Source organism: Panthera tigris, chromosome X (assembly GCF_018350195.1).
Source record: "Panthera tigris isolate Pti1 chromosome X, P.tigris_Pti1_mat1.1, whole genome shotgun sequence".
NCBI classification, from domain to species: domain Eukaryota; kingdom Metazoa; phylum Chordata; class Mammalia; order Carnivora; family Felidae; genus Panthera; species Panthera tigris.
The window spans coordinates 82,417,325-82,436,352 of record NC_056677.1 but is presented as its reverse complement, the minus strand read 5'-3'; the positions used below and the strand labels follow the sequence as shown (position 1 = coordinate 82,436,352).

The 19,028-nt window shown below is 42.7% G+C and overlaps 1 protein-coding gene across 3 annotated transcripts in view; it reads right to left on the bottom strand.

Annotated features, from left to right (window-relative positions):
- Positions 1-3,058: 3,058 nt before the first annotated feature.
- The window catches only part of GPRASP1 (G protein-coupled receptor associated sorting protein 1), a 48,271-nt gene continuing 32,301 nt past the window's right edge, over positions 3,059-19,028 (bottom strand). For all 3 annotated transcript variants that reach the window (XM_042974943.1, XM_042974944.1, XM_007088992.3), the window contains 2 exons: positions 8,521-8,597; positions 3,059-7,840 (listed from right to left, as the gene is read on the bottom strand). In XM_042974943.1, the coding sequence (XP_042830877.1) occupies positions 3,367-7,533 (4,167 nt within the window). In that variant the 5' untranslated portion in view covers positions 7,534-7,840; positions 8,521-8,597 and the 3' untranslated portion in view covers positions 3,059-3,366. The remainder of the gene's footprint in view (positions 7,841-8,520; positions 8,598-19,028) is intronic.

Genomic DNA, 19,028 nt, shown 5'->3' with positions numbered 1-19,028 from the left:
AACTGTATTTTCCTTAAAAAAACTTTGGTATACTGTGGCTCTTTCACAGTTCTGAGCTCTGACCAAAAGAGATAAGGAAAAATAAGGAAGTGCCACAAAGGAGAGCTGTAAATCACCAAGTCTAAAGCTTTGCCAAGAAAACAAAAACAAGGAAAAAAGTGAAGGTTGACAGAGGGGAACCTGTAGGACCATCCATAAAATGGTTTCTATAGGTGGTTCCTAGAAACATTCCTCTAAGTCTCAGGATGGGAAAGGGACGGACCTAGGATAGAGCAGAGCACTTACCTTTGCATCCCTAGATGGGAGGGAGCTGTTGGGAGTACAATGGATCTAGGCCCTTTCAGAACCTTATATCCAGGGCAGACCTCCAGAACACTGCTGCCCCGGATGAGATACAAGGATTGTCTTGGGAGTTGAGAAGCTTGCTGGTATACCAATAAGAAATCTTATGGGAAGAGCCCAAAGCATCTAGGTTCCTTCCTCTTTTTTTTTTTTTTTAACATTTAGTCCATACCGAAGCTACCAATTCATATATATGTGTGTGTGTGTGTGTGTGCGTGTGTGTGTGTGTGTATGTGTAAAAATTATATATATATATATGTATATATATGTGTGTGTGTATATATATATATATATGTATATATAAGTGGGTTCGGGGCTGACAGCAGAGAGCCTGATGTGGGGCTTGAACCCACGAACCCAAGATAATGGCCTGAGCCGAAATCAGTTGCTTAACCTACTGAGCCACCCAGGGGCCCCCAGGTTCTTTCCTCTTAAGTGTGTTGCCTCTCACCTTCCCTAGAGCAGGCGGGATTGAGGTTAATTACGCTCTTACACCTCCAGTCAGTTGGAGCCTTGGTATAAAAGTCAATCTTGTTCCCCTCTCATCTCCAACCCCAACTCGCCCCCAGTATTGAGCTTAGCCATCCGGACCATTTGAAAGACAGCAAAGAAAGAGTGCCAACTAGGTGAGAGGATGGGTGTGGTAATGTAAATTATAGATCCCATTAGTCCCCATCCCTGACTTTTTAAAGAAAACGCCACGGGTGTTCAGGAATTGTCACTTCACCATTTCCTCTCTCTGGTCTCCCCTAAAGCCAACTCCCTCCGTGAGTCCACCTCCCTTTCCGGACACATAGTAATGGAGTCACACACAGCTGGGCTGGGCGGGGAGCCTGGGAGTGGGGGAGGGGTGTTCAGAAGGTGAGAGAAGCAGAGACCCAGGATGGTCCTAGGGACTTCCCGCACCGGACCTATTCTCAGCCACCATGTCCCATGGATGCCATTCCCAGCCTCGCACCCACCTCCTCCAACAGCAACCACTGCTTCTCTCCACATTTGCCTCCTGCAGGATGACTTCCTGCCTCTTGAGCTCCTGGGCAAAAGACTGATTCCGGCTCAGACGCTGGCTGAGGGATTGTGCCCTCTAAAAACAAATGCTGTAATTCCAGTCGCCTGAGACATCCGTTTTCAGGATGGAGAGACACTTACCCACCCAGCCCAACATTCTACCACTCCTCCCGTGGCCATCTGTCAGTTGTCAGGTGTATGTCCTTCCAGTCCCCTTTCAGTGCGACACACCTCTGTGCTTCTGCAAGTGAGAGTGTGGTCACGTGACCCACCACCAGCTTTACGTGACCATGTAGTCAACCTGTCTGCCGCAGCCCTGCAGCATGGATGGTAGAATATTCTGCCCCTGAGGTTGAGATGCTTGCTAGAAGAATTTGAAGCTCCTGACCCTGGTGAAGATAGCTGAAGGAAGGCTGGATTTAGAGCTGGAACTTCCAGTGCTAGTGCTAGGCCTGGGCCTTGCTCTTTAGGAGCACAGGGCTGGCAAGGAATACTTGATGAGGAAGGGGTTTGGGAAGGAAGTTATTTTTATTAATCTGTATGATACTCTGGAGACATATTAACACACACACACACACACAGTATGTCTTGAAAAATATTGATAAGCAAAACAAACACTGTGAGGGCAGGCAAAACTACCACTTTGCTCTATGCCCATAAACCTTGCATACCAGAATCAGGTAGGAAAAAATACCACTTTCCATCCTGACAAATAAAAAAATGACAGGGTCACCATGTTTGGTTGTTTTCCTGAAAATAATAAAACTTTGCAGATTTACTCTTAACCTGGACTGCCCAAAATCCCCTATCCCAAACCAAAACAACTGTATGCCTGACTTTTGCTTCTGTCTGAATATGTATTACATTTTTGAATGTGAAAAACATGTAGCGTGAATTCAGGAACTTTGAAAATTTTAAAGTTTATTCCCTTTAATTTATTATGTATTTTTACTTGGCAAGCCAGTCATTTTGAAGTTGTAGTCTCTCACATTTGTTTACTCCTTTGTTATGTTTTACAGTCAAAACTGCATACATTTGGTCTATTTACATTTATTTTTACGATGGAATTATACTTTCTATGTATAATACCAGTCTTTTCTATTCCACCAAATAAAGCATTTTGCTTTATTATTTTCTTATTCAATTGAAAAATCTATACCTCATCACTTTTAGAGGCTGTATGGTATTACCACCATAACATTTTCCATGGGCACCACTATGAAGAAATGGTTTTCCTGTCTCAGTTAATTTTCTGTACTTTCTTAATTATTTTAACTTTTAAGCAGTATCAATGAAACACCCATATTTTGAGATGCAAACTTCAACTTCTTATTTCTTCAAAACTTATCTCATCCTCTCTCTCCCTTAATACACCCCTCCCAGCCACTCCAGGCTGACTGGGTAACTCACTCACATAGAACAACTTTTCCCAACTCCATGTTTTTATTCACACCACCCAGTCTTTCATACATTCCAGAGCCCAGCTTAATTGAGTTCTTTTTCTCCTGAGGTATGCCCTGAGTAGCAGCCCATGGTAACCTTTGCATTTAATGTCATCAGAATATACTTTTTCAATGAACATATTATTTATAGATTAATTATCTGTGTGTGTTCCTGTGTTATCTTTGCATCTATATTTTAAGTTCAAGGAGAAGGGTGACTTCTGACAACTTTAAAACAGAACTTTATTGAAAACACAAGACTCAAATAGACATCAACACACTAGAACAACAATCAGAAGGGTAGCTGGCTTACTTATGATGGCTCAGTTCACTCTAGCTGAAATACTAAGTGTCACAATTTAGACAAAAACACAAATATCAACAAATGTTCTGTCAGTTCTAATATTCATTTGGCATCAGAAGAATGATTCAGCTCATACAGAGTTGGGCAAAGTCTGTGCTAGCAATAAAGATGTACACTACAACACAACCGACTATGTAAATCAAAACATTATTCAAGGAATTGGTAACTCAGGAACATTAGGACAAAGGCAAGTGATTAATCATACTAATTTTACTGGCCTGCTTCAGGGTCATATTGATCATTTGTTTTGCTTTGCAGTTCCCTAGCAAACTCCTCAATTTCATGGAATGCGGAAATAAGTGGCTCAAGACTGAAATCATCATCAGTGAACAACACCATCTCCTTTTTGATATTGTTACCAATATTCTCAAACATTGCTAGAACAACTTGAATATTGTCATTTGTCTCTTTCCTGTTAAAAAGGCCCATAAATTCTGACATTGCTTCATCACTGAGTAGTTCTTTTGTCATGGCAGGATTTTCAGACAAATTCAGTAGTATTTTCAGAACATGAAACCTTGTTCTGCTATTGCCCATGGCTAGTAAGGAGAGAAATTCTGACATATACTTGGCAACCAGTGTGTGATAGTCAGTAGTTGTGGTGAGGTGTCTAATCATCCTTATTCCAGAAATTTGCTCAGGGGAATCTAAGCTATAAGAAAGGGTTTCTTCACACATTTGACATACATATGTCTGAATCATGTTTAGATTTGGATATGGTGGAGCCAAGCGAATCATGTTTTCCAAAAAACTTGTCCTAACTCGGGAGGAGGAATAATTGAGCAAGGTTTCAATAAGTGAGACAACACCTGAATCCCGAATGAAATCTTGGGTAAATTGAGAAGCACTTCTCATACCCATTGCGATTTTAGATATTTCATGAATAAAAGGATCTCGGATTTTGTCCATTAATAAAAGGAGTTCTTCAAACTCTTCAGAACCAATATTAAGCTCACACTGTATGCAGCTGCAGGACCAACTCTCAGGTTCTGCACTCTCTCTGGCCCTAAGATGTTCCCGAATTTCCCTGACTGACCTGTGGGATGGATCATATTGAAATGGGAACTCAGGATCAGGCTGATCAGGCTGAAGCAAAGATTCCTGCTCTTCCCCTTCTGGGTTAAGTTCCATGTGCTTTGGCTTTCCTCCAAACATTTCAAAGAACATAGATGCTGCTTCTTTTGGAAATCTAAAGGGTATTGGAGATGGGAAGCCAACCCTACCCCATGGACCAGGCTTGAACTGAACAGTGACCTCTTCCCAGCTCTGGGGCCTGTGTGAAGCATCAGGCTCCTGCTCAAATGAACACCTAGACCTGCAAATGGCCCTGAACACAGGGCTAGGGTTTGGTTCAAAATGGGCCTCATCTCCTGCCCAGAACCAGGATCCCACTATGGGATCATCCTCCTCATCTACTGTCCTGGTCTCACAGTTGGTCCCATTGTCAGTCCTGTTATTGGCCTCATCTTTAGCTCCAAACCAGGACCCAAAAACTGCCTTTTCCTCATTGTCTGGCCTGGTCTCACAAGTTACAACAGTTCCAGTCTCATTAATAGCCTTCTCTTCAGACCAGAACCAGGACTCAACAATTATCTCATCATCCTCTGGATTGAATGCACAGAATGTTTCTGCTTCTACACTGACTTCTTTTGCAGCACAGGACCAGGACCCTAAAATGATTTCTTCTTCAGTCCTTGACCTGCTCTCTTCTATTGCCTGAGGCCCAACCTCTATACTGTTGTCTTTTTCAGCCCCAAACCAGGACCCAACAGTGATTTCCTCTTCCTCAGTCACTGGCATGGACTCGAAACTGGCTCCTGCCTCCATACTGGCCTCTTTTTCAGCCCAGAACGAGGACCCAACAATGGCTTCCTCCTCTTTAGCCTCTGGACTGGATTTGTTACAAAAGCCAGCCTCTTTCCTAATTATCTCTTTCCTGGCCCAGAACCAAGACCCAACAATAGCTTCCTCCTCAGCTGCCAGCCTGTCCTCTTCTCTAGCTTCAGCTGCTGTCTTGAGCCTGTCCTCCTCCCCAGCCCAGAACCAAGAACCAATAATGTCCTCCTCCTCAGCATCTGGCCTGGATTCTTCTTTGTCTGTAGCCACTCTAATGGTTTCATCTCCTTTCCAGAACCAGGATGTGATCATGGTCTCCTCCTCGATCAGTGGGTTGGTCTCTTCTCCAGTCCCATCATCTATACTGACCTCTTCTGTAGCCCATAACCAGGGCCCTATAATGGTCTCTGGCTTTGTGTGTTTCCTGGACCAGAACGATGAATTAACAGTGTCCTGTTCCTCCTCTGGCCTAGACTTCCACCTGCTTCCATTGGCAGTATATATGCAGGGGTCTTCTTCATCCCAGAAGTAAGACTCATTATTGATCTCTTCAGCCTCTGCCATAAATTTGCATCTGGCACCAGTTCCATACTTTATACTGACCTCTTCTGTGGTCCCAAACCAAGATGATATAATAACCTCCTCCTTGTCCTTCAGGGTAGACTTGTTGCTGACCTCAGTCCCCACACAAGCTTCTATTCCATTCCAGAACCATGACCCAATAATGGGTTCCTCCTCAGCCCCTGGCATGGTATCACAACTGACTTTAGCCCCAGAATCCATCTTGGCCTGGTTTCCAGCACAAAACCAGGACCCAAATATTGACTCTTCATCTCCTGGCCTGGCTTCTCCAAACTCAGCCTCTGTATCAACCTCTTTTCCATCCCAGAACCAGGGACCAATGACCCCTTCTTCCTCAGACCTTAGCCTGGATGCACAGCTGGCTCTAATATCAACTTCCATATTGGCCCCATCACTGACCCAAAACCAAGACCCAAATATGGTCTCTTCCTCAGCCTCTACGTTGGTCTCTTCACTAATCCAGAAGCAGGAACCAGCAATGACATTTTCTTTATCATCTTCTAGCATAGATTTGGAGGTGGCCTCAGCCCCAGTTTCCATACTGGCCTTTTCCCCAGACCCAAGGATGAAATTGCTAATAGATTCCTCCTCAGTACTTGGTCTGTATTTACTGCTAGCATCAGTCCCTATACTGGCTTCTTCTTCAGTCCAGAACCAACTGCCAAAAATGGAATCATCCTCCACTTGAGAGCTGTACTTGACACTGGCCCCACCTACCATGCTGGATTCTTCTGCAGCCCAGAACCAGGTCCCAGTGAGCAACTCCTCTTTGGACCTGGCTTCTGGCTTGGCCCTGGCTCTGGCCTTAGTTTTGACCTTTTCCTTTGCCATTATTCTGGCCTTGGCCTCTTTCTTGAACTTGGGCCTTGACAAGTTACTAGCCTTTTCTCCAGGCCAGAACCAGGACTCTTTTTGGACTACATCTAAAGATCCAGATACAAAATCAATGGAAGCTTCTTGCTTGGTCCTGTGCCTGGCCCTGACATTGGCCCCTTTCCTGACTCTGGGTTTAGACCTGCATTTGCCTTCCTCTCTAGCCCAGAACCAGGAATTCACATTGTCCTCACATTCAGATCCAGAAATGGACTCAAAGACTTCTTTCTTGGACCTAAACCTGGACCTGTTATTGTTCTCTTCCTTGGGTATGGACCAGATATTAGCCTTTTCTCTGGCCCAGAGCCAGGATGTCTTAATAGATTCATCCTCAGAGCCAGCACTGGACACATAAAACTCCCAGTTGGTATTGGGCCTAGACATGGCCTCTTCTTTGGCCTTGTGCCTGGATCTGGCATTGGCCTTTACCCTGTCTCTAGGATGAAACTTTGTACTGACCTCTTCTCCACTCCAGAACCAGGAATTCAAACAAGATCTGTCCACCCATCTGAAATCACAATTGTGAGAGATCTCTTGTTTGAATGTAGGCGTGGGGCACCACCAGGATCCCACATTGGACTTTTCCTCTGACCCAAACAAAGGCTGTATTCCTAATTGGGACTTGACCTTGGTGACAGGAAAGGAATCAGTGTCCACACTGATCAGTTCCCTATCCATAGATAAGGTCTTCGTTTTAGCAACTGACTCAAACTCAGTACTGACCAGTGGCCAGGCTATGGAATTGGTCTGGGACACTACCTCTCTCTTTAACATCTCCTCACCATCATATTCAGTCATGGTCCATGAAGGGGCTTTATCTGTAGGCCTCACCCCAGGGATTACCTTGGCCTCATTCTTAGTATGCACCACACCTACTGCCATGGTTTCTGCTTTGGGCTTTGCCCCACCTACTACCATGACATCAGATTTAGGCCTTACCCCAGGCATTACCTGTGCCTGGGTTCTAACCTTGGGTCTGACCACCAGTGGGACTTTATTCTTTCTTTCAGCCCCACCCCCAATCTCTTCTTCAGCCTTCTTTTCAGGCTTCTCCTGGGCAGCATGTTCAATCTCAGCCCCAGTCATGGTATAAGTTACAGAGGAGGCCCAGTTAAGTACCCCTACCCGTCTCAGCCTCTACCACAGATCTCTCACAGTTTTATATCTTCACACTATGATCTTCAGTTCAGGTGATATAGTTGAAAACAAGAGTTAGAGTCAATCACCAGTCCATCAATCGATCTCCTTCCAAAGCCTAGCCTCAGTCAATACCACAAAGTGCATAGGTACAAGCAAGCTGCGGGATGATGGATGTTCCCAAGTAGAAGCAGACCTGTTGACGGTGGTGGTCAGCAGCAATCCAACACCACCAGAGCTGCCACTAGAGGTGGATCTAAGGAAAAAGAATGATACGGGGCTTTGAATCTCTTCTAATTGCATCACTCCATGCAGAGATTCACATGGAGAGACTGGACCTTGAATACTTAGTGGAACAGTTGGACCCACATGTTTTACCCCAGATTTTGCCACATTACTTTGCCTGCTATAAAACAGGTGTGAAACTGGTGAGTGTTGGCAATGGGAGAGGCTTAGGAGGCCCCAGATTACCCTAATCACTCTTGGGCCAGTGTTGATTTCCACTTCCCCACCCAAAGTTGTACCTACTTCACACCAACCTGCAAGGATGTGGTGCAATTTTCCCCTCCTTTCCTTGATTCCAGTGTCGTCAAGCCCTAAAGCAGCCTTGGAATAAGTAAAAATAAAGGAAAGAGTGGAGCTTGACTGTGGATAAATAAGAGGGCACGCTGACCCTGATGGAAGTATCTCTTACCACAAGAGTTCAATTTGTTGTTTCCTATCTCAATGTCCATGTTCTCAGGTTTCCTCTTCCCTTTCACAACCAATCCACACATACCCCAATATTCCTAATATCTATTGAAGGAAATGGAAAAGGGATGCTGTGGCAGTTGCAAATATAGCAGCAAGCAGGAGAGATGGAGGAGTTCCCATACCCACTTGGATCAAAGACACTTGCCATGATCTTACTCTATAGTGTTCCCCTGATTTACCCACCTTCATGCCAACCTCCAGAGATTTGAACCAGTCTCCTCCTCTCCTTCCTTATAGAAGTGAGCAGCCTTAAAGGAAGTCTATGGACAGACACAAAGGCAAAACATTCAGGAAATAATGGTAGCAACTGAATGCTTGGTGGACAGACCAACACCAAAAAGTATCCATATTATCTTCTATCTTGTTGAAAACAAGAGTTAGAGGACCTGTTGAGAGAATATTCTCATTTAATTTAGGCCCTCTGTTTCAGGGTTCTGGGTAACAGCTGCTTTTCACATTACACTCTGACCATTACATTACTCCCTTCTCCAGTTATGAGGATTCACCAGTAGGTGTTCACAGTACCTTGTACTGGTACTACAGAAGTGGGGTAAAGTACCCAGCATGTTACAGAAAACAGATTGTGCAGTGGCACTTGTAATTATGACTTCTGTCTCACCCTCACCTCCTAGTCCATCTTTTACTGCTACCAATTTTGAGTGAAGGTGAGGAAGAAAGGCAAGGGAAGGGCTTAGAAAGCTAGTACAAAGGGGAATTTTAGAAGGTATTCCTGGATGCCTGACCTGTTCTGGTCACAGTTAACTCCATTCAGATTTGTGTTTCCATTCAATGGCTGCTGCTCATGCCCTTCCCCCATACACCACCAGAGTCAGGTATCTTGTCCTGCGCTTCAGGACCCTCTCCTCTACAAATGCAACCTGTGGGACGAAACCGCCAGACCTACCACGAAGACTGAAAACTGCGTATCAACCAGGCACCTGTGGGAAGAGGCAGCACCTGTGGGAAGAGGCAGCACCCAGAGCACGAGGTCCAACAGGCCTCTTTCCAGAATTAGGGCCCGGGAGTAGCAGACGCCACCACCCCCTTCCCCCCCCCCCACCCCGCCAGATGGACACACAACTCTGATGCTGCACCCCCTCCCAGCTCCAGCTCCGTCATTTCTGTTATAGCAGGTTCTCCCCCTCCCCCACCCCGACAACTCTTTCGGGCACAGCACTGTCCAGGGCGGGTCATGGGCGCCTGGAAAGCTCGCTGCGGAGTGGCTGGCACAGTTCGCTCCAGAGGATCTGAGGGAGCGTCTCCCGCTAGCCCCCATGCCCTGGGCCCGGCCCGCACCGGTCACTGCCTCTCCTCGCCAGGGATCCCGCGGCGCTGCGCACCTCTGTCACGGACAGGGTACTACCGGGTCGCCTCCCCCTTGCCAGGCTGCCAGAGGCTGGGGTCCGGGCAGGCTGTAAGCCGGGCGACCGTGGGGGTCTCCCCCACCCCTCCCCACGACAACCCACTTGCCTTCACAGGCTTAAGGTGCAGGTCGTTATCCTCCCCCTCTTCTCGGAGCTCCTCACTTGGACTCCCACCACCTAGAGTGCGGTCAGAATCGCAAAAAGGCGTCCCACCCCCCGCGCTGCCGCACCAAATTGAGCAGGGGCTGCGCAGGATGCGGCAAGAACCGCTCTCAGCAAGGGTGTCTGGAAGGGGGCGGAGGGATACAGCACAAATGGGCTAGACGCCCCCTCCATGGCCCACCCTAGTTCCGACGGGGGGGGGGGCGGGGCCAGGAGGTGCGCCAGCCTAAGGGGCGGACCTCTGCAGACCTCTGAGGCGACCACCCCCTCACTGCTGGCACAGCAATAAAAGGGACCTGGGGACAATTGGTGTGTGTGTGGGGGGGCTAGGATCGCGAGGTCAGGGGTGGTGGTGGTGGTGATGGTGGCAGTACTCTGCAGGCAGCAGCAGATGTATATCAACAGCCCCTATGTGTATGAGAACCCCCAGGCTGCTTGGTCTGCCCATGCACTTCCCCATTTGGCCTGCCCTCTTTCCTGGAGGCTGATGAGCTAAGGTGGGAGGGGGTTCCCATGGAGGCCTCACCACTGTGCCTTTTCTAAAGGAAGCAGACCCACACCTCTAGCCCGAGAAAACCAACCATTGCTTTGTGCCCATTATTTCTACCACACAGTTATTTCCCCCCTCTTATTCAGACTGGTCACGTTTTGCCATTTTGCAGTCCCCAGAGTTGCCCAAGGAGGGCCTTCCCTTGTAAGGACCCGCACTAGGTCATAGGATCTTTCAGGTCTGTTGCCCCATGGCCAGGTGTCAGGATAGTCCTGGCTACTTCTTCCACTGTCCTATCAAGTCTTCTCTTGCAGTCACATCCAAGCTCTCATTATCTTTGGCAATGTGGAAATGTGGCAGGGATTAGAACCAGCTTGGATCTCAGCCACTTGCCATGCACACCTATCTAGTTCCCCCAGACACTCTTTGGAGAGGGCCCCATCATGTACCTACTTCTCCAAGACAGAAGCCTGGTGGTTCTTAAATCCTCTGAGTCCCTTACCCCTGCATCCTTCCTCTAGTCTTGAGCTCTTCCTTTCTGTGCTCCATGGGGCAAACAGAGCAACTGAGCTTAAGCACAAATGTGGTTGAGCACAGACCTGTTGGCGCCCATTTTAAACCCTTTAAATTCAATTAAATGGCACTTTCACTGTGGTAGGCTGAATAAAGTTCCCTCAGTGATACCCACATCCTATTCTCCAGAACCTGTAAATATGTGATGTTACAGGGGAAAAAGAATTAAGGTTGCTGATGCAATTAAGATTGCTAATCAGCCGACTTCAAAAATAAGAATATGCTGGGGCTTCCTGGCCATTGTAATTGCAAGGGTACTTCAGATGTGCAAGATGTAGGCAGAAGAGTCTGTGTCATAGTGAAGTAGCCTGATAAAGGTTTGGACAGGGCATTGCTGGCTTTGAAGATGAAACAAAGCCAAGGCCCAAGGAATGCAGGCAGCTCCCAGAAGCCAGAAAAGGGTAAAGAAACAGATTTTCCCAAGGGTTCCTCAGAAAAATGAAGTCCTGCTATCACCTTTAGTTTAGACCAGTGGGATCCTTTTTGTATTCCCAACATCCAGGACTGTAAGATAATGCATTTGTGTTATTTTAAGCTGCCAAGATGGTGGTAATGTGTTACAGCGGCAGTAGGAACCGAATTTATTCACCATCATGATAGTCCATTCTACTCGACTATGTTTATTTGGACCTCAACCCTTGGGAGGATCACTTTGGGGGCTCTTTTCTTACCACTATAACCACCCTCTCCAGCATTCCCCATCTCTATTTACTAAAGAAATATGTTTGCATCGGCTTTGAGGTTCATCTTGGAGAAAGTCCCTATATATTGAAAATCACTGAGGTTCTTGAGAATGAAAAGAGAGCCATATTCTTACCACGAATTTTCATATATTTTCACTTCAGCTTTTACTTGTTTTTAACTATTTATTAAAATTCTGCAATATTTTGGTGATAAAAAAACATCTGTAGATGATTTTATACAGTATCTGGACGACAATGGATGTCAATTATCAGAGTAGCGCTGCTTTTACTGTGCTGTTTAATGGCTTTAGCTGAATTGTGGATCACTTTTTTCTTTGCTCCATAGCATACTGTCTTGGCGGAATGCCAGGTTTGAAGAAGGGAATGAACTCTGCTGGGATCTGTGGGTGTGTGAATCTCTTTGCCTTCCTGAAGAAGTCTTCTTTCACTTTCTTAAAGTCTCTGGTGTCTTCCATTCATTCAGTAAATATATATATATAACTACTTACTTTTCCTAGGCACTAGAGATACAGTAGAAACAAACATGAAAGATATCTCTGTTCTTGTGGAAGCTATATTTACTTGTAGTTTCTTTCTTATTCAATTTTTATCCTAAAATTTTATGGTCATACCAGCATAAAGTTGTCTGGTAATTCTCAAGGTGATTCAATATTGATTCTGAGTGGATATTTATTGACAATAGAGTGGATCTACCACAAGTCGACTGATTATACTGTGAGACTTTGAAAATTTGTTGGACAATTTGTTCTCAATTCATTTACAGAACAGACCCTATTGCTGTTTAATACTTATCAAACTGAGAAAAGTCCTACTTTAAACTCTTTACGTGTTAGCACTTTATGTATATGTATCAGATAAGTTAAGTGTCATCTTTAATATCAGAGAGCCTATAAAAGATTGAAACAGGATGCTGAGCTATGTCCTTCTGGTTGCTAAAGTAATATTCTATTTACTTCCTTTTAAAGTAGATTACAACAGCCAGAGTTTCACTTCCCAGTATCTCCAACTAGCACCTGTGCAACACTGACTAGCCTTGAAATCTAAATGTCTGTAGTGTAAGTGGTTGACATTGAGCTTTAATTGCCAAGGCATCTGGTTCAAAAGACATCCATTATACTATATATAGAAAACTTGAAATATTCCACCAAAACCTGGTTGAACTGATAAACAAATTCAGTAAAGGCTCAGGATACAAGATCAATGTACAGAAATCTTGCATTTCTATACAGCAATAATGAAGCAGCAGACACATTAAGAAAACAGCCCCATTTAAAACTGCACCAAGAATAACAAAATACCTAGGAATAAACCTAACCAACAAAGTAAAGGATGTGTACTCTGAGAACTATAAAACACTGGTGAAAGAAATTGAAGATGACACAAAGAAATTCAAAGACATTTCATGCTCGTGGATTGGAAGAACAAATATTGTTAAAATGTCTGTACCACCCAAAGCAATCTACACATTTAATGCAATCCTTATCAAAATCAACAGCATTTTTCACAGAATTGGAACAAACAATCCCAAGGTTTATATGGGACCACAAAAAACTCCAAATAGCCAAAGCAGCCTTGAACAAGAAAAGCAAAGCTGAAGGAATCACAATTCCAGACTTCAACTTATATTACAAAACTGTAGTGATCAAAACAATAAGGCACTGGGACAAAAACAGACATGTAGAGCAATAGAACAGAAAAGAAAACCCAGAAATGAACCTACAAGTATATGGTCAATTAATCTCTGACAAAGGAGGCAAGAATATCCAGTGGGAAAAAATCTCTTCAACAAATGGTGTTGGGAAAACTGGACAGCAACATGCAAAAGACAGAAACTGGACCACTTTTTTGCATCATATATAAAAATAAATTCAAAATGGATTAAGGAGCTAAATTGGAGCCCTGAAACCATTAAAATTCTAGAGGAAACACATAGTAACTTTTCTGACATTGGGTATAACCACTTTTTTCTAGATACCTCTCCTGAGGCAAGGGAAACAAAAGTAAAAACAAACTATTGGGACTACAGCAACATAAAAGCTTCTGCACAGCAAAGGAAACAATCAACAAAACTAAAAGACAACCTATGGAGTGGGAGAAGACATTTGCAAATGGCATATCCAATAATGGGTTAGTATGCCATATAATATAGAGAACAGATACAACTCAAAATCCAAAACATAAATAATCCAATTAAAAATGGGCAGAATACATGAAGAGACATTTTCCAAAGAAGACATCCAGACGGCCAACACACACATGAAAAATGCTCACCATCACTCATCATCAGGGAAATGCAAATCAAAACTATAATGACATGTCACCTCACACCTGTCAGAATGGCTAAAATCAATAACACAGGAAACAACAAGTGTTGGCGAGAATGTGGAGAAAAAGGAACCCTCTTGTACTATTGGTGGGAATGCAAACTGGTGCAGCCACTGTGAAAAACAGTATGGAGGTTCCTCAAAAAGTTAAAAATAGAACTATGCGGGGCGTCCGACTTCAGCTCAGGTCATGATCTCAAAGTTGATCTGCATCGGGCTCTGTGCTGTCAGCTCAGAGTCTGGAACCTGCTTCAGATTCTGTGTCTCCCTCTCTATCTGCCCTCTTCCCCTCACGCTCTGTCTGTTTCTCTCTCAAAAATAAATAAATATTAAAAAAATTTTAAAAATAAAAATAAAAATAGAACTACCCTATAATTTGGCAATTGCATTACTAGGTATTTACCCAAGTAATACAAAAACACTCATTTGTAGAGATACACACTCCCCTATGTTTATAGAAGCATTATTTACAATAGCCAAATTACAGAAGCATCCCAGTGTCCATCAATTTATGAATGGATCAAGAAGATGTGGTATATATACAATGGAATGTTATTCAGCCATAAAAAGATTGGAATCTTGCCATTTGCAATGACATGGATGGGGCTAAAGAGCACAATACTAAGTGAAATAAGTCAATCAGAGAAAGATAAATACCATATGATTTACTAATATGGGGAATTTAAGAAACAAAACAAATGAGCAAAGGGGAAAAAAAGAGACAGAGAAAGAGAAACCAAGAAACAGATTCTTAATTATAGAAAACAAAGTGATGGCTACCAGGAAGGAGGTAGGTGGGGAGATAAGTTGAATAGGTGATAGGGATTAAGGAGTACACTTGTGATGAGCATTGTGTGATGTATGGAATTCCTGAATCACTAAATTTTACACCTGAAACTAATATTACACTGTATGTTAACTAATTGGAATTAAAAGTTAAAAAAAGACTACACACACACACACACACACACACATATAATTTATTGTCAAGTTGGCTGACATACAGTGTATACAGTGTGCTCTTAGTTTTGGGGGTAGATTCCCATTATTTATTGCTTACATACAACACCCAGTGCTTATCCCAACAAGTGCCCTCCTCAATGCCCATCACCCATTTTTCCCTCTCTCCCACTGCCCCATCAACCCTCAGTTTGTTCTCTGTATTTCACAGTCTCTTATGGTTTGCGTCCCTCTCTGTTTGAAACTATTTTTCCCCTTCCCTTCCCCCCATGGTCTTCTGTTAAGTTTCTCAAGTTCCACATATGAGTGAAAACATATGATATCTGTCTTTCTCTGATTGACTTATTTCACTTAGCTTAATACCCTCCAGTTCTATCCACATTGTTGCAAATGGCAGGATTTCATACTTTCTCATTGCTAAGTAGTATTCCATTGTGTATATAAACCACAATTTCTTTATCCATTCATCAGTTGATGGACATTTGGGCTCTTTCCATAATTTGGCTATTGTTGAAAGCACTGCTATAAACATTGGGGTTTATGTGCCCTTATGAATCAGCACTTCCGTATCCTTTGGATAAATTGCTAGTAGCACTATTGCTGGGTTGTAGGGTAGTTCTATTTTTAATTTTTTGAGGAACCTCCACACTGTTTTCCAGAGCTGTTGCACCAGTTTGCATTCCCACCAACAGTGCACAAGGGTTCCCGTTTCTCTGCATCCTCGCCAACATCTGTTGTTTCCTGAGTTATTAATTTTAGCCACTCTAACTGGTGTGAGGTGGCATCTCAATGTGGTTTTGATTTGTATTTCCCTGATGATAAGTGATGTTGAGCATCTTTTCATGTGCCTGTTGGCTATCTGGATGTCTTCAATGGAAAATTGTCTATTCATGAAAAGACATCCATCTTGAATAAACATATGGCTAGGTGTATGACCTACCTACGAGCAAAACAACCATAAAATGAACTGGGACACCCCATCCATGAAATTACTTTTCAGAACATCCTGGTTAACCTAAGTAACTGAGCTCTTAACTGATCCTCCTTTTTTCTTCCCCTGCCCTAAGTCCCACTTTTTTGCTTTAAGTTAGCCAATAAGTAGTGAACTTGTGGAACCTAGGCTCCCCACCTTCAGAGCCTAATAAAGGAAGAGTCCTAGTTCTGTTCTGTCTCCTATACCCACCATATGCTTGGGACCTATGCCACAACTTAGAACAAAATAATCTCCCAAGCATAAAGCCAGGGATACAGAGGAAGCTGTGCCCCCAGCCCCACCCCTATTTCCCACATACACATGCATGTAAACTTTCAAACTAGCATATCCCTTGATCTTCTCTCTGTCAATCATTAGAGTCATAGAACTGTTTGTTTGTTTGTTTGTTTGTTTTTTGCCTATTAAAGAAAGATCCCAACCAAATAAATGGAGAGATATTCCATGTTCAAAGATAGGAAGACTCATTATCAAGATGTCAGTCCTTCCCAACCTGGTCTATAGATTCAATGCAATCCCAATCAAAACCCCAACAAGTTATTTTGTGGATATTCACAAACTGATACTGAAGTTTATATGAAGAGGCAAAAGACCCAGAATAGACAATTCAATATTGAAGGAGAAGAGAGTCAGAGGACTGATATTATCTGACTTCTAGAGTTACTATGAAGTTACAGTAACCAAAATGGTATGATACTGACAAAATAGTAGACAGGGGCACCTGGGTGGCTCAGTCAGTTATGCATCTGACTCTTGATCTCGGCTCAGGTCATGATCTCACAGTTCATGAGTTCGAGCCCCACGTTGGGCTCTGCACGGACAGTGGCGAGCCTGCTTGGGATTCTCTTTCTCCCTCTCTCTCTCTGCCCCTCCCATGTTCATGCTCTCTCTCTCTCTCTCAAAATAAATAAACATTAAAAAAATTAATAGAATTAAAAAAAAAAGAATAGACAAATACATCAATGGAATAGAGAGTCCAGAAATATACTGACATAAATACAGTCAATTAATCTTTGACAAAGGAGCAAAGGCAATATAATGGAGTAAAGATGGTGTATTCAACAAATGGTGCTGGAAGAAATGAGCATCCAACTGCAAGAAACCTAATTTAAACACAGACCTTACACCTTTCAACAATTAACTCAAAACATCACAGAGCTAAATATTAAAAGCAAAACTATAAAACTCCTAGAAGATAACATAGGAGAAAACTTGATGACCTTAAGTGTAATGATGACTTTTTAAAATAGCTTTATTGAGATATAACTGACCCATTAAAAACTGCATATATTTAACATATACAATTTGGTAAGTTTGAACATACACATACTCTCATGAAACCATCATCACAACATATTTACCACTTCCAAAAGTTTACTTGTGCCCCATTGTTGTTGTTGTTGTTGTTGCTGCTGCTGTAGTTGTAAGAACACATAACACAAGATCTACCTTCTTAACTAAATTTTAAGTGCATAATACTGTATTGTTAAGTATGGGCATTATGATGTACAGATCTCTAGGATGTATTCATTGTGCATAACTGAAGCTTTATACCTGTCCAACAATTCCTCATTTCTTCCTCCCCCCAACCCTTGGCAACCACCACTCAAATAGAGTGGGCAATTTTAGATACCACACATATATGGACTATATCACAATCATGATGTGGAATCATGTAGTATTTGTCCTTCTGTTACTGCCTTATTTAACTTAGCATAATGTCCTACAGGTTCATCCATGCTGTCTCAAATAACAGGATTTCCTTCTTTTTTAAGGCTAAATAATATATTCAATTCTATATATACCACAATTTCTTTGTCCATTTGTCAATGGACACTTGGGTTGTTTCCTTATCTTGGATATTGTGAATAATGCTGAAATAAATATGAGAGAGCAAAAATCCCTTTGAGATCCTGATTTCAATTTTCTTGGATATATGTATACCCAGACATGGAATTGCTGGTGTATTCTATAGTGGCTGCACCATGTTATATACACCATTTTACATTCCCACCAACAATGCATAAGTATTCCAATTCCTTCAAATCCTTGCTAACACTTGTGATTTTCTTTTTTGATAATAGCCATCCTAATAGGTATGAGGTAATATCTCATTTTGGTTTTGATTTGCATTTCTGTACTGGTTAGTGATGTTGGGCACCTATTCATATACCTGCTGGCCATTTGTATGTATTCTTTAGAGAAATGTCTATTCAAGCACTTTGCCTATTTTTCATACTTCATTTATTTGCTAATGAGTTGTGGGAATTCTTTATATATTTTGGGTATTGGCCGCCCATTTTCTCTCATTCTGTAGTTTGCATTTTCATTCTGTTGATTATTTCCTTTAAGGTACATAAGTTTCTTTTAGATGTATGAGTTTTTTTTTTTTTAGTTTGTGTAATCTCATTTGTCTATTCTTGCTTTTGTTGCCTGTGGCTTCAGTGCTATATCCAAGAGAGCACTTCCAAGACCAATATCAAGAAAACTTCCCCCCATGCTTTTGTATAGGACTTTTACAGTTTCAGGTCACATGTTTAAGTCTTTAATCCAACTTGAGTTGATGTTTGTGTATGTTAGGACTCTAACACATCTTTTTTGAGGACACAATTCGACCCATAACAAATGATAAAAACTTTTGAAATAGTGGTAATGGATGTATAACTGTGCATGTAATTAATGCCACTTCATTGTTCACTTAAAAATGTAAAATTTTATGCCACATATATTTTACCTTAATAAAAAAAAAAGATATCACACCTTGTCTTCTCTCCTCAGACCCCAGTTACTTTCCTATCTCAGCTGGTGACCTTGTTTATCCCATTGAACAAATGAAAGCATATTGAAGAGAACTTCCACAAACTCCTACCACCATGCCTACTCACCACTTGCATCTGTGCCCATAAATTCTGCCTCTTCTAATGTTTTGTGAATGAACTGGCCATGCTCCTATCTAAAGCCAGGCTCTAAATGTATCCACTGGATGATGCCCCATCTCTTCTATTCAAGGTCATTGTTCCAAAATTTTCTTCTCTCTCTCCTTTATCATAAACATTTCCCTTTCTAGAAAGTGAAATGTCCCCATCAACAAACATACTGTACTATCTCCTACCTTAAAAGCAA